At 55.0% G+C, this 15,208-nt stretch overlaps 1 protein-coding gene across 1 annotated transcript in view; it reads right to left on the reverse strand.

The window, feature by feature from the left end:
- Positions 1-5,230: 5,230 nt before the first annotated feature.
- The window catches only part of EPHA2 (EPH receptor A2), a 28,047-nt gene continuing 18,069 nt past the window's right edge, over positions 5,231-15,208 (reverse strand). The window contains exons 10-17 of the mRNA XM_047792039.1: positions 15,047-15,172; positions 14,747-14,932; positions 14,537-14,598; positions 14,229-14,438; positions 13,866-14,015; positions 12,950-13,143; positions 12,033-12,188; positions 5,231-6,454 (exon numbers count right to left, since the gene is read on the reverse strand). Of these exons, the coding sequence (XP_047647995.1) occupies positions 6,349-6,454; positions 12,033-12,188; positions 12,950-13,143; positions 13,866-14,015; positions 14,229-14,438; positions 14,537-14,598; positions 14,747-14,932; positions 15,047-15,172 (1,190 nt within the window). The 3' untranslated portion in view covers positions 5,231-6,348. The remainder of the gene's footprint in view (positions 6,455-12,032; positions 12,189-12,949; positions 13,144-13,865; positions 14,016-14,228; positions 14,439-14,536; positions 14,599-14,746; positions 14,933-15,046; positions 15,173-15,208) is intronic.

Below are 15,208 nucleotides of genomic sequence, written 5' to 3' on the forward strand. Positions count from 1 at the left end.
ACGCAGCTGCTTGGATGCCAGACCAGAGTGGAAACTGCATCCGTCCATCCAGGCTGCTGAGGCCACTGGGGAATGTGATGAGGCTGCTGAAACGGGGCCCCTGGCGGGGAGGGAAGCGGCCACAGCTTCCCAGAAACCCAGCTCTGGTTCTGAGAGCTGACAGAGAATAGCTGACAAGGTTTGCGCTAGAAAGCCAGACTCCGAGGGGCTGGAGCAGGGCCTGCTGCCCGGAGCTGCCTGGGGAGAGGGCGCCAGGGGGCTGGGGGTGGGGGTGAGGGGTGGGGAGGGCAGGAGGCCCTTATCCCCGCTGGGATGGACTTCTTCCAGCCCTCCACGTTACGAATGGACAAACCGAGAGCCAGGGACCCACGGGACAGGCCAAGGGTCCCACAGCAAGATCATCAGGAGGTGCCTAACAGAGCCCTCTCCCCTTCATCTTCCAGCTGCCTTGCCCCCTAGGGACCCCTCCCACTCATGTCCCCAGATGTCACTTGGCAGCAAGCAGTGGAATAAGATGGCCTTTGTCTCATGTTCAGCTCTGTCATCTCCTAGCTGTGGGATCTCGGTCTGATACCATAACCTCACTGAGCCTCAGCGTCCCCATCAGTAAAATGGGGATTAATCTATGCCTTGCCTCGTCATTGCGATTCTTTTTTTTTTTTTTTTGGTCTTTTTGTCTTTTCTAGAGCCACACCTGTGGCATATGGAGGTTCCCAGGCTAGGGGTCTAATCAGAGCTATAGCCACTGGCCCACACCACAGCTCACAGCAACGCCAGATCCTTAACCCACTGAGCAAGGCCAGGGATTGAACCCGCAACCTCATGGTTCCTAGTCAGATTTGTTAACCACTGAGCCACGATGGGAACTCCTAGTCATTGTGATCCTTCAATAAGACTTTGCAAGTCTTGGGCTTGGCACACTGACTGGCACATAGTAGGTGTACAGAAATGCTCAGTCCCTCCTCCTTTACTGCCTACATGGTCCTGGCCAGCCAGCAGGAGCTGAGCCCATCTGCATGGCACGTCTTCCGACACAACCTGTGTTTTGGCTTATTGAATCATCTGGCTCCCCATGGCTCTACCGGGCCCCCAGGTCCCCAAAGCCTGGCCCCTCTCTCTTTCATTTTTTGTTTATTGAGCAAATATTTATCGAGGGCCACCTAGGTGCCAGATACCATTCTGGGGTGAGGATAATTGAGGCCCAAGGCACAGCATGGGCGAGGGCACAGAAGGCCGGAGCTGAGAACGCAAGCACTTTATACACTGGATGTGTCCAACCTCTGTTCTAGCAGCATCTGGCCCTCTCCCGGGCCACAGCTAGAGGTGGAGCGTGGAGGCGGGAGGAGGGGCAGAGAACTCACCCATTCCTCTGTGATTTACTAATTAATTAGAAAATCCAAGGCCGATGCCTTGTGATAACTGTTTTAACTTGCCACCTAGACAGGGAACAGCAGAGAAAAAGGGCAACCCCATACCCAGCACCCTCATAATTGTTACCTTTGCCTCCTCTAGGGCTTTGTTGGGTGCATCAAAGGGCTGCCTAAGCCCCTGCAGCTCAGAGCCCAGGGAAGGCGTCGGGCTGCAGGCCCACTTCGCAGCTGAGATGACGGAGGCCGGGGGGAAGTTTCTGCTTAGGGTGGGAACGAGAGCAGGGCTGGCGTCATAGGGCTGCTCGTGGCAGTCAGGGGCTAGGGTGGCATGGGAGCCAACATGGGGCTTGTCCTGGTCACATGGGTGAGACTCAGGCCCCCCTCACCGAGGTCTGGAGTGTGGAGGGTAGGGACATGCTCTTCTGGGGACACTTCTCTTCCCCTTACCTGGTAGACTCCCACTTGACCTTGGCCTCCACTTGGATGGCTCCTCTTCCTCCAGGAAGCCTGCCTGAACCTTCCAGCCTGGGTCAGGTGCAGCTCTCCTGGCTCTTATGATACCCAGCTCCTCTCCTTAGCCTGGGTCCCTCTGTGTGCCACGGCTGCCCCCACCTAAGAGACCCATGAAGGCTGAGAAGGACCTTAGGCATCTCTGCGGCCCCCGTGCCCAGCCTGGCCCAGAGCAGCGGGAAGCTGCCCACAGCCTCCATCCTCTTCCTTCCCCACTCCAAGCTGGGTGCCTGGGCCCAGCCGCTGTGGCATTTGGAGAACTTGGGCAGGTTCCATGGCCTCTGTTTCCCCAGTGTTCTCAAACCATATCTAGGGAGGGGCCCATCACAGCAGAGAGAGTAGATGGTCCTGTGTTGGCAGTTGAAGGAGGCAAGCGGAACACCATGTTATCAAGGCCCCAGACTGCCTGGGCTCAACTCCTGCATGAGCGCGTGGGCTCTGGCAAGCCACTTAACTCCCTGAGCGTCATTGTTCAAATCCTGTAAAACGGGACAACAAGGGGACCCAGCTCCAAGGGCTGTTGGAAGGATTAAATGAGTAAATGTGGGCAAAGCACTCGGGACAGTGGGTGGCGCCCAGTAACCCCTGGGTAAGTGTTTGCTGACACCTGATGATCAAATTCAAGCAACAAATTCCTGTTGCTCTGGGTTGGTTGGTTGGTTTGTTATTTCGTGGGTGACGTCAACTTGCTTACGGTAGGGTTTGCCAGGTTTCTCTACCATAAAATTGTTTGTTTTTCTTTTTTAACCCTTGTTTTACTTCCTTTCTTTCCAAGGTATATGATAGGTCCAGTCCACCACACTCAGGGCAGTGGGAAATGAAACTCTACCTCCTGGAGAGGGAAAAGCTGTGTAAATTATCTGGAATTCTTCTATAGGGAAGATGTGTCTCACCTTCCCCATGTATTTATTTCTTCAACCATTATACCAGTAGGGACTCATGGGGATATATATATATATATATATATATATATATATATATAATATTTTTGTCTTTTTAGAGCCACACCTGCAGCATATGGAGGTTCCCAGGCTAGAAGTCTAATCGGAGCTATAGCCACCAGCCACAGCCACAGCCACAGCCACGCCAGATCCAAGCCATGACAGCAACCTACACTACAGCTCATGGTGATACCGGACCCTTAACCCACTGAGCACGGCCAGGGATCAAATCCACGTCCTCATGGGTACTAGTCAGATTCATTTCCACTGAGCCATGACAGGAACGCCTCATGGATATTTATTTTATTCTTTGGACTATAATTCTATTTGTTCTATTGCTCATCCTGGTCTAAATGTGGCCACTGGGATCTCTTTCGCGTTGGGCTTCTGTGTATTTTTTGAGCAGTTCCTTATTCTCTAGCACGACAATAAGCTCCAGACTCATCTTGCATTTTCCCTCCTCAGCCCTGGGGTCAGTCATTTCTCTAAGGAGCCCTGGGTCCTTTTATTGGAGAGTGCTGTTTAGGAACCAAGATCTTGGGGCTGGATGTGCTTGTTGCTACTGGGGTGTCACTACTTCTAGGCCCTCTAGGGGGAACTGGGTCTGGCTTAATTTTTTCAAAATTGCCATTCATAGAGTCTGTGCGGGGTTCAAGACAGTTTGTCTACCAGCCTTTGAACACAGACCCCAGTCTGTAACCCATAGACCTGAGTAACCTTTTTTTTTTTTTTTTTGCTTTTTAGGGTCACACTTGCAGCATATGGAAGTTCCCAGGCTAGGGGTCGAATCAGAGCTAAACCTGCCAGCCTAAGATACTGCCACAACAAGTTGGGATCCGAGCCGTGTCTGCAACCTATACCACAGCTCATGGCAAGGCTGGATCCTTAACCCACTGAGTGAGGCCAGGGACCAAACTCGAATTTTTGTGGATCCTAGTTGGACTCGTTTCCACTGTGCCACAAAGGGAACTCCGGCCTGTGTAATCTCAAGTGCCCTTAGAGGGCATTATGTCCATTGGGGCTCTGAGTGAGAGACAGAGACAGAGAGCTTGAGCACATGCAGCCACCTCCCCACGTGCTGAGCCGCATTGTGCGTCCACTCCTATTTGCCAGTGGGGCCATCAAGTGGCTGAGTTGCTTTGAGAAGGGGACCTAGCCTGGCCTCGTGTACCCTCACAACCCAGATTGCTGGCGAAGTATAGACTTGCTATATAGCTTTGTCAGTGATGGTGGCAATAGTTACAGCCCAGTAGCAGAGCCATCTGGCCACCTGGGACAGGTCAGGCAAAGGTCAGGTCCCAGGAAGGCCTGACTCCGTCTCCATGTCCAGCACTAAGCAGGGGGGAAGACCTGCTGAGCTGGTCCCTGTGTTCCCATACCTTCAGTTGGGAGCGCAGTAATCACGTCTTCCCTGCTTAAAATCTTCAGTGGCTCCCCATTGCCCTCAAGTTAAAATCCCCACTCCCAGACCTGCCTTACAAGGCCCTGGAGACCTCTTCACACCCTCACAACACCACCTTGCTTGTGGTTCTTCCTTGCACAACCGCTCGGCCTTCACCTCCACAATTTACTCTGCCTGCATCACCCTCTCCTACTTGTCTCTGAGCCTGAGCTCTGGATCACCTCCTCCAGGAAGTCCTCCTCCTGTGTCCCAGATCCCTTCGGCTCAGCTAGTCCCATCTCCAGCCACCTGAATGACACCTTCCGAAGGCCCACTGTGAACAACCTCTGGCGCACAACCTGGTATGGTGAATGCTCAGGGTTTGAAATCAGAGCTTTGGTTTCCCTCAAGGCCTCTGCCCCTTTCAGCTGTGTGGCTTAGGGCACGTCACTGCACAGCTCTGAGCCTTAGTCTCCTCCTCTGTGGGAACAGCACCTCACTGGGATCCAAGGCCCTGCTTTCAAGTCTGGCTTCTGCCTCTAACTCGCTGTGTGGCCTTGGGCAAACCTGGTCCCTGGGTCCAGGCTCAGTTTTCTTCTTCTGTAAAATGGGGCTGTCCGCAAAACTCAAGAGTGCTAAGACTCCAACAAGCTCACACTTGCGAAGCGTTTTATAAACCTCAGAGCCCTACGTGGATGAAGCGCCTACTTCAACAGCTCTGTGGTGTGTAGGAGGGAGGCCGATAGCTGCTCTCATCATTCTGCCCCAGCCCCCAGGCCTCCACAAGCCTTGAGATCAAAGGTGACATGGAGGCTGGGCTGGGCTGGGCCTGCTCCCTGGCCTGCTGCCCACCTCCCACCCACCCCAGCTCCCAGGGTTACATGACATGTGTGCCTTACGTAAGATGCTCTGTTTAAACACTCTGGGGTTGGGGGGGAGTTGGGGGAGCCCTTCCTGCACCCACTTCTGCTGACACAAAGCCTCTCCAACCCCCACTGCTCCTCCAAAGACTCAAAGCCAAACTCAGCTGAAACAATCTGCAACTTTATTCCAGAGCAGAAATAAGTCATTTCCTAATAATAAATATAAAAAAATAATAATAAATTAAGGTTCAAAAAAAAAAACCAAAAACAAAAACAAAACCCAATACAACAAAATCATTAACACTGACAGAGTAATGAATGTTGTTTAAAGAGGTGAGAGACCGGATGGGCCGGCCCCCAGCCTGGAATGTCCCACACAGGCTGCTGTCTGCCCCCCCAGCCCTGGCTAGGCCCCCTATCATACACACATTCTCGCCACAAAGTACAAAATATATGTTTTAAAAAAGCTCAACAGAACCAAGCATCCTGCAAGGGCCCCAAGGAAGCAAGAGTTTGGCCCGTGGGGGCTGAGGATAGAGCCTGGGGGGCAGAGGAAGGCACTAGAAGGTGTGGAGAAACTCTTGAGTCTTGTCAACTGAATTTGCCATTTGTCTTCTTCTCATGAGGGGCACTGCTCCTTCTTCTCATGATACTCTGCTCCTGTGACCACAGCTGGCCATCCCACCTCCTATGATGGCAAAGGGGAGGTCCGTGTGGCAACGTCCTAAGGCCCTGGAGAGGCTCCTGTCCGGGGGGTGCTGGGAACATGGCGATGCCTGCTAAGTGCTTGGCTATCCGTCCTTTGTAGATGAAGAGGACCACCTGTCCAGGATCCCCAGCTTCTCTTTACTTCAGGCCAAGGTATCATCCAAGATTCTTCCAGCAGAGGCCTCAGGGTGTCATCAATAGAGAACAACTAGGAGTTCCTGCTGTGGCTCAGCAGGTTAAGGACCAGACATTGTCTATGAGGATTCAGTTTCGATCACTGGCCTCTCTCAGTGGGCTAAGGATACTGCATTGCCGCAAGCTGCGGTGTAGGTTGTGGATGCGGCTCAGATCCCTTGTGGCTGTGGCGTAGGCCAGCAGCTGCAGCTCCAATTCGACCCCTGGCCTGGGAACTTCCATATGCCGCAAGTGCAGCCCTAAAAAGGAAAAAAAAAAAAAAAAAAAAAGAACAACTAGAAATAAATAAGGTCCCTAGTGGCCCAGTCTGGAGCTGGCAGGGAGGCCAGTCTGTTTCTTCAAGTATTCTTTGCTGAGAAGGCCGCGAGGCCTGGTGGGGCTCAGATGGGGATCCCCACTGTATTCACCTGGTCCTTGAGGCCCAGCAGGCTGTAGGCGATCCGCTTCTGGTGGCCAGGCAGCCGCACCCCGATCCTCTTGATGTCACTGTGGGGGAGAGGGAGAGAGGGAGACTCAGGAGGCAGCTCTCTGGAGAGGTGGGCAGCCGTGGGAAGGAGGGGGAGGGGGCCTTGGGCACCCAGGGGCCAGGTGGCTCAGGGTGGGAGTGCAGGGAGCTCTTCAGGCAGAGGTCCAAGAGAGTTCAAGGGATTTATTTATTTGTTTGTTTGTTTGTCTTTTGTCTTTTCTAGGGCTGCACCCGTGGCATAAGGAGGTTCTCAGGTGAGGGGTCTAACCGGAGCTCTAGCCACCGGCCTACGCCAGAGCCACAGCAAGCAGGATCTGAGCCGCATCTGCAATGTACACCACAGCTCATGGCAATGCCGGATCCTCAACCCACTGATCAAGGTCAGGGATCGAACCCGCAACCTCATGGTTCCTAGTCGGATTCGTTAACCACTGAGCCATGACGGGAACTCCCCAAGAGATTTCAAACCCTGAGAGCCTGCCAACACAGACGAAGTTTGAAAAATGATAGAAGCACTGGATGCGAGTGGGTTTTTTAATCAAATCTGTGTGGTGGATACTCTTCCTGCCCCCGTTTTGCAGACCAGAAAACTGAGGCTCAGGGAGGTGAAGCGACCTGCCCAAAGTGACCCAGCTAAGGGGGTGGGGGGAGAGCTGAATCATATCAGCTGGGAACAAATTGCCTCCCCACCCCCACAGGTCTGTCCCTAAAGTCCCCAGCTAAGGATTCTCCCCAGGCAGTACTGATGGCATCACCCACTGGAAGCCAGGGACCCTCAAAGCTCTCTGCCCAAGGTCTCTTCACAGCTATCGCCTTATTTCACTCCCACTCCCTTCAAGTTCTCACAACAGAGGAAGAAATCCTTGCTGAGGGGCCTTCAGAGGTTAAAGTTCTGCTGGTCTCTAATGGGAGGGGCTTTCGGGTCACCAGATTCGGTGACTAGGTCATCCTAAGGCAGGGGTTTTCCCTTAAGGAACCTCAATTTCCTCACCTGTAAAATGGGATAACAGTGCCTAACTGGAGAGTGGGAGATCCTGGAAACTGGTGGCAGAGGGGGGGCAGGTGGCCCCAGTACCAGCTAGAAAGACATGCCCAGGAGCCCACAGCCCTCTCCTGCCCCTCCCTTCCCCGGCCCTCCATCCGCTCATTAAAGCACGCACACGCCCAGGAGCCCTGGAGCGGACCTTTGCTGCTCACACTGGGAATTTCCTCCTTCACCATCCTCACGCACCAGCCCAAACCCATGAAAACACCCAGGTTTTTATGGGCCCTCTCCTGGCTGTAAAGGGAGCTAATTATATGGTGCAAGCTCCTATTTGCAATTCCGGAGACATGACTTTCCCACAGGCTCTGGGAGCCCCTGGAGAAGTGCTGAGCTCAGAAGGGTGGATGCGTGGGGACGGTGGCTCAGGGACTGCAGCAGGAAGGCTGGAAGTCAGACATCTGGGAGGACTTCCCAGCCTACCACTGCTGTGCCATTTCTAACCTATACAGTTGAGGGAGTTGAAAAAGAAGCACTGTTTACCCCGCATCTGTAGGTCTCAAAGTGTGGCTGCCAGATAAGATTCGGATCCCTGGGGAAGGAGGCACTTGCTGAAAAGGCAAGACCCTGGTCCCAACTCTAGACTCATGGACTTTGAAGTTCTGAAGGTGGGGCAGGGAGTCTGCATTTGAGCAGATCCCAAAGACTCTGGTGTATGGCTTAAGGACTAGTGGGTTATGTGAGCTATAGGAGGGCAATGGCTGAGACCTAGTCTCCTGGGCTCATCCCCTTACCCTGCCCCCTCCTGGGTCCAGGACAGGCCTGGTAAACAGTAGGCCCTTAAGGATGAAGGCAGAATCTGCTGAATGAATGAATGGCTGGCTGGCTGGATGCAAATGTGCTTTAGTGGAGACTGAGACATTGCTCAGGCTACCTTGGGCCCCTCTCCCAGGTTGGTGTCCTTAATCTGATAGGGTGCGAACTGAGGGTGCTTCTGAGGCCCATCTAAGAGGCAAAAGTCCTGGGCTGGGAGGCAGGAGGCTGAATTCTAGTCCTGGACTTCACCAGAGCCTTGGGTGAGTCCTGTCCTGTCTTTGGACCTCAGTGTCTTTATATGTAAAATCGGAGGCTCTGATTAGATGCCTCTGACCCACCTGCCCCAGCCCCATTCTCTTTCCATAAACAGCCTCCCAAATCTCCCCTGCCTCATTCCCTAACCACGAATAGAGATGCACAGGATGGGGGAGGGGTCACAGACCAGCCGATGCCTGAAGCCTCTTACAGACCATGGAGTCTGTTCCTGCCCCAGCCTTAGTTCCCGCCTCGGAGATCCGGGGCAGTCACCTCCATGAACCATCAACTCCCATCACAAGGATGGGGAGGCACATGACTGAGGCCCTGGCCCCAGGGGATTCCAAGGCTGCAGGCTCCTCACTGAGCACCGACTGCGCCCTGGCCCTTGGCACAAGGCGTGGTGGGAGACATGGCCTGATCATTCATCCTCTCGGCAAATGTCCCATCAGAGCCAAATCTGTGTTGAGAGCACGTGGAGACCAGAACACCCATCAGCCAGTGCCCCTGTGCCCTGGACACAGGGTAGGCCTTTTGTTAGACTGGCTATTTTTCTGGGGTGCAACATCCGCTGCTTTCATTAGTTTCCGGAAAAACATTTAGAGCCACTAGTCTAACTAGGAACTCAAATGACACCAAAGGAACACAGTGAAAGCTCAAGGTGAGAAGAGGTGGCCGCGGTGGGACCACAGGGGGCCGAGCAGCCAGTGTCTTGCGAGGGGGTAAGAGGCAGGGAGGCCACAGTGGGGGTAGGACACTGAGGCCTAAATCCAGACCATCCCGAAAGGGTTGAATACTGAGAGTGGCTCAGAGCTCCCACTGGGATCTCTAGTCTTCAGGGGGCAAAAGCGCTCTCAGATTTTCCTTTCTTCCATTTATTCGAAATAGAGAAGGAGGCAGTGGTGTGAGTCACACAGGCCCCCGATCTTAGCACCGGTGGAGCTGGTGGGAGGAGGAGAGAGCGTGGAATGACTTCCTGCCTTTATCTAGGCCTTTTCAAAACACCACACACACACACCCCCTCCATCGATCCAAGACAGCCCTGTCCCTGCTCCTGCTCGTGGGAAAGGAATTGGCCGAGGAGCACCCCGGGCTATTTCGGGAAGCTTCTAAGAACATGTGTTTCCTGTAAGCACATCTCCATGCCCTCAGCTCTGCTCACCCAGAAGAGAAGCTTCCTCGGTGGGAGCTCCTGGAGGGACAAAGAGGGGGGTGGGGGGATGGGGGCCGAAGAACCCTGATGTTTGCCCAGTCTGTGGGTAGAAAGCAAGGGAGCAGAGGAAAAGGGGGGTAATGTGGGTTAAGCCCCTACTGTGTACCAGGAGTACCAACTATACGGTACCCATGCAATCCCCAACTTTGGGAAACGGAAACCAAGGCCAGAAGACGGAACCTGGTTTGACCAAAACCACCTGCTCGGAAGGGGCAAATGGGGGACTTGAACACAGGTGTGACTGCAGAGCCCATGCTCTGGACCCCGCAGCTGGCTGGCAACAAAAGATATCCTGGGGAGTTCCTGTCGTGGCTCAGTGGTTAAGGAAGGCAACTAGGAACCATGGGGTTGCGGGTTTGATCCCTGGCCTTGCTCGGTGGTTAAAGGATCTGGTGTTGCCATGAGCTGTGGTGTAGGACAGCAGCTGCAGCTCTGATTGGATCCCTAGCCTGGGAACCTCCATATGCCATGAGAGCAGCCCTAGAAAAGGCAAAAAGACAAAAAAAAAAAAAAAAATCCTGGGACCCGTCTCTTCTCTCCACATTCCCCCGCCTCCCTCTGTCAGTTCTGTCTCTGCCTCTAACTTTCATCCCCGCCATCCCCTGGGAAAGGCCAGAACTGGTCGGAGAGGCCTTGGCCAGCAGGTCAGAAGCCCAGTTGAGCAGTTTTTAGAGGCCTTGGAGAATGTTCCGACACAGGCCCAGATCCCAGAACTATGATGCCTGGGTCATCCCTTCCATGTGATTCCCAAAACCTCTCAGCCCCAAGGCTCATTGTCACCATGACCTTGGACCTTAAACAAGCTGGGCTATTGGGAACTAACACTATTTTTGGAGGCACAAAAGGCTAACAGGATAATGTCTTCTCCCTCCTGGGGTGGGAGGAGGTGTCTGTGCCAAGGCCATGCTGGGAAATGTCCCTGATGCTGGAGCTGAGAAAAGACTCCCATAGGGCAGCCTGACAAAAGCAGACCCCAGGGCCAGGGCAAAGGGTAATGGGCATGTCTCACCAAGCTGGACGGCAAAGCTGCGAGTCAACCACACGGGGAAAGGTGTCGGGGATGGGTTGGCCTGGGGTCCTCTCTCCTGGGCATTAGCCAGGAAAGTCCAAGGGCTCAGCCCGTTTCTTCTTAGCATCCTGCCCCTAACTGACTGTGTGACCCGGTGCAACTGATGTTAACGTCTCAGCCTCAGTTTCCCTACTTTTTTTTTTCTTGTCTTTTTGCCTTTTATGGGGCCGCTCCCACGGCACGTGGAGATTCCCAGGCTAGGGGTCTAATCAGAGCTGCAGCCGCCGGCCTACGCCAGAGGCACAGCCATGTGGGACCCAAGCAGTGTCTGCAACCTACGCCACAGCTCACGGCAACGCCGGATCCTTAACCCACTGAGCAAGGCCAGGGATCAAACCCGCAACCTCGTGGATCATAGTCAGATTCGTTAACCACTGCGCCACAATGGGAACTCCTCCCTACTTGTTAAATGGGGCATAATAACAGCATCCATTCACAAGGCAAATAGGGAATTCCATCAGGTGATGGTTGTGAAATGAAGCCTTTCTTTTCTCAGCTACTCTGAACTGGAGGAAGCCACGGAGGCACTGAGCCTCAGTTGCTCCACTCATCATCACTGTTCCTGAGCTCTGGACCCTGACTGACCAGGGCTGGAATCCTACTCTGCCCCTGATGGCCATGGGACCTGGGCTGCACTGTTTCTCACCTGTCCGGTGGGGCTATGGACAGGACCCACCGGTCAGTTACCCTGAAGACGGATTCAAAGTGCTCAAACTGGAGTTCCCGTCGTGGCGCAGTGGTTAACAAATCCGACTAGGAACCATGAGGTGGCGGGTTCGGTCCCTGCCCTTGCTCAGTGCGTTAACGATCCGGCGTTGCCGTGAGCTCTGGTGTAGGTTGCAGACACGGCTCAGATCCCGTGTTGCTGTGGCTCTGGCGTAGGCCGGTGGCTACAGCTCCGATTAGACCCCTAGCCTGGGAACCTCCATATGCCGTGGGAGCAGCCCAAAGAAATAGCAAAAAGACAAACAAAAAAAAACAAAACAAAACAAAAAAAGTGCTCAAACTAGCACAGAGCTGGCACACAGTCAGCCCTTGAGAAATGCTACTGTTATGATTACAACGACCATTATTTTCTATGGAAAAAAGATGTAGGAAGAAGATAGAGCCACAAATAAGTGCCCAGAATTGCTGGCTGCCAGCCTGATTCTGCCCTTCCTGTGAAGCCTCTCATCCCCAAAGGGAAGGTGAGAGAAAGCAAAAAGAAGGGAGTGTTGGGAAGGTAGAGAGAAGGGCAGGGGGTGGGAGAGCCCCCAGACTCACTCGTTGGTCATCTGCACCACCTTCTCGATGGCGGTATAGCCGGCCGCCAGGAAGTGTTCTGTGTACTGCTGCATCTTGATGGACTCCAGCCACTCGGACACCGTGCGGAAGGGCACCCCCTCCGAGCCGCTGGTACTGGGCAGTCGGATGGATACCCTGCAACAGGAGACCTGTGGGTGAGGCACTGCAGCACCCAGCCTATTGTGAGCCCCCGGTTTGCCGCTCCCTAGCCCAAGGAGTTCACCCAGCTGCCCTGTGCCTCTGCTTCCTCATCTGGGCAAGGGGGCACCCAAGTTCACCCGGGGGGGAGGTTCGGGGGGGGCAGCCTGGCATGTCAGGAGCAATCGGTGTTTATACTACTGCTGTCCCTGTTTCTAAGGACAATACCACCACCAGATACTGCAAAATTAGGAAATGTTAAATGAGTCAGGTTTCTGAAGTCACAGCCCAGCCACTTGTCAGCACATAAGGTACTTAATCACCCTATGTCTCAGTTTCCTCATCTACAAAAGGTGGATAATTATAGGACCCATCTCCTACGTTGCTGAAATGAGCTAAAACGTGTTAAATGCAGAGCTCTCTTGTAGACCAGCGGGTTAAGAATCTGGTGTTGTCACTGCAATAGCTTGGATTGCTGCTGTGGTGCAGGTTTGATCCCTGGCCAGGGAACTTCATGCCACGTGCATAGCCAAAAAAACCCCAAACATGTTACGTGCTGAGCACGGGGCTGGCACACTTACCATCTATGTGGAAGGCTTCTGTTAGGTCACCTTAGCCACCCCAGTCTAGTCTAAGGAAAGCCCACGCATAACTTCTGAGTCCTCTGCCCACTGCCCCCTGCTCCCTGGCTGGTCATTACGCTGAAGTGGCTCAGGCAGAAAACTGGGGCCACCCTGGAGAGAAGATAAGGAACTCACCGGGGGTCAAAGTCAGCCAGGGTCTTGAGGGAGTCGGGGGCTCGGATGAGCTTGTCCAGGATGCTGACGATGTCAGCGAATTTGGGGCGGCGGGTACGCTCCTGCTGCCAGCACTGCATCATGAGCTGGTAGATGGCGGAGGGGCAGTCCATGGGTGTGGGGAGCCGGAAGCCGTCGTTGATGGCTTTCATCACCTGGGGCGGGGGTGGGGGGCAGGATGGTCAGAGGAGCCCCATACGTGGTGATGGGCAGAGAAGGGGAACCCCCAAAATAGAAGGGCTAGGGCTCCCTTTGTGAGCCCAACACACAGAGCTATACACAGGACAGGTGCTAACGGGCTGTCTGCACAGTTCCACAGAGACAGGGTCTCTCGACCCTGCTCCCTCACCGAGCACCCCAGGCAGCAGCCATGCTGGGCCCCCCACAGTCAGCCTCCCTGCAGTCTCTGAGGCTCTATATACACTGCTCCCTTCTGCCAGGGTACCCCTCCCCACCCCTGGGTCTTCACGTGTCTGCTGCCTCACTGGGTCTCATTGTCAGCTGAGACGGGACCTCCTCTGGGAAGTCTTCCAGGCCTCCAGTCTGCATGAGACACCAGGCACTTGTGTACACACACACACACACACACACACACACACACACGCATGCATAGACGCACAGATACACACAGACACCCACGCCAAACACTTCCGGTAACCCTACTACTGGTTTCTTTGTCCTTCCACTGAGTGTAAGCGGGGGCTGGGACTGGAGCCCAGAACAAGGCCTGACACATAGTAGGCCCTCAATAAATATTCACTGAACAAACCAATGAAAGGTTCTACCAGACGAAGATGAGCCCCCAAAACTCTTCTCTGCCCAGACTGGGGTTTAAGCTCAGGTCCAGACAGGGCTGTGCGGGACAGGGGGGACCTACCTCGTGGTTCGAGAGCTCCCAGTAGGGCCGCTCGCCGTACGTCATCACCTCCCACATGACGATGCCATAGCTCCACACGTCGCTGGCGGACGTGAACTTGCGGTAGGAAATGGCCTCTGGAGCTGTCCAGCGGATGGGGATTTTGCCGCCCTGCGGGGACCAGGCCAGTCACTCCTGTCCCCTCAGACACCCCCAGGCCCATCAGAACCAGGGCTCTTCCTCCACGCTCCCTGGAGACGTGCTTGCTTCCCACGTCCCAGGGGGGCTGCCCCAGGGGGGCCGGGGAGAGGACCCTGCCAGAGCAGGACGAAGGCTGCTTCACCTCGAGGCCCGCGTCCCAGGGTGACAGTGCCCGGCACTTACACTGGTGGTGTAGGTGGCCTCGGGGTCATCCTCCAGGACGCGGGACAGGCCGAAGTCAGACACCTTGCAGACCAGGTTGCTGTTGACGAGGATGTTGCGGGCGGCCAGGTCGCGGTGCACGTAGTTCATGTTGGCCAGGTACTTCATGCCAGCCGCAATGCCCCGCAGCATACCCACCAGCTGCAGCCCGCTGAACTCCCCGTCCTTCTCCTGCCAGGGTACAGGCCCTCAGCCACCAGCCAGCTCCGCGCCCCCAGGGCCCCCACGTGCCGGCCACAGATACCAGCCCACCCAGCCCACATCCTCACCCGAAGGAACTTGTCCAGGGCCCCGTTCTCCATGTATTCAGTGATGATCATCATGGGCTTGTCTGCGGGGTGAGCACAGGTGTGAGGGGACGGCCATGGCGGGGGGAGGTGGCGCGGGGAGGGGAGGTGGCACAGCAGTCCCCTCCCCACTCCCAGTGGGGGCCAGGCCCCTGAGGGTCTCCCACCCCCTACTCTGGAGCTGGGCCTCACATTTGGAGACGACGCCCTCCAGGCGGATGATGTTGTGGTGGCTGAACTGGCCCATGATGCTGGCCTCGCTGAGGAAGTCCACCCGCTGCTTCTCTGTGTAGCCGGCTTTCAGCGTCTTGATGGCCACGGGTACCTCCTTCTTTCCCGAGGCCTTCAGTGTCCCTTTGTACACCTCCCCAAACTCTCCTGCAGGCAGGCGAGGCGGGAGAAGCCCCTGAGTCAGTCCTGGCATGGGGGGCTCCCAACCCACATACCAGCCAGCGCCACCACCACCCCTGCCCGTGGGTGCGCCCACCTCACCTGCTCCGATCACTTTCTGCCGTGTGACGCAGGATGGATGGATCTCGGTGGTGAATTTGAGCACAGCCTGGTTGGGGTCCTCGTATGTGTGGGGGTCTACATATGTCTTCAGGGGCTTCAGTTGTTCTGGGAGGGGAAGGAGGGGTAGGGTCACAGAGAGCT

Source organism: Phacochoerus africanus, chromosome 8, assembly GCF_016906955.1.
Source record: "Phacochoerus africanus isolate WHEZ1 chromosome 8, ROS_Pafr_v1, whole genome shotgun sequence".
Taxonomy (NCBI): Eukaryota; Metazoa; Chordata; class Mammalia; order Artiodactyla; family Suidae; genus Phacochoerus; species Phacochoerus africanus.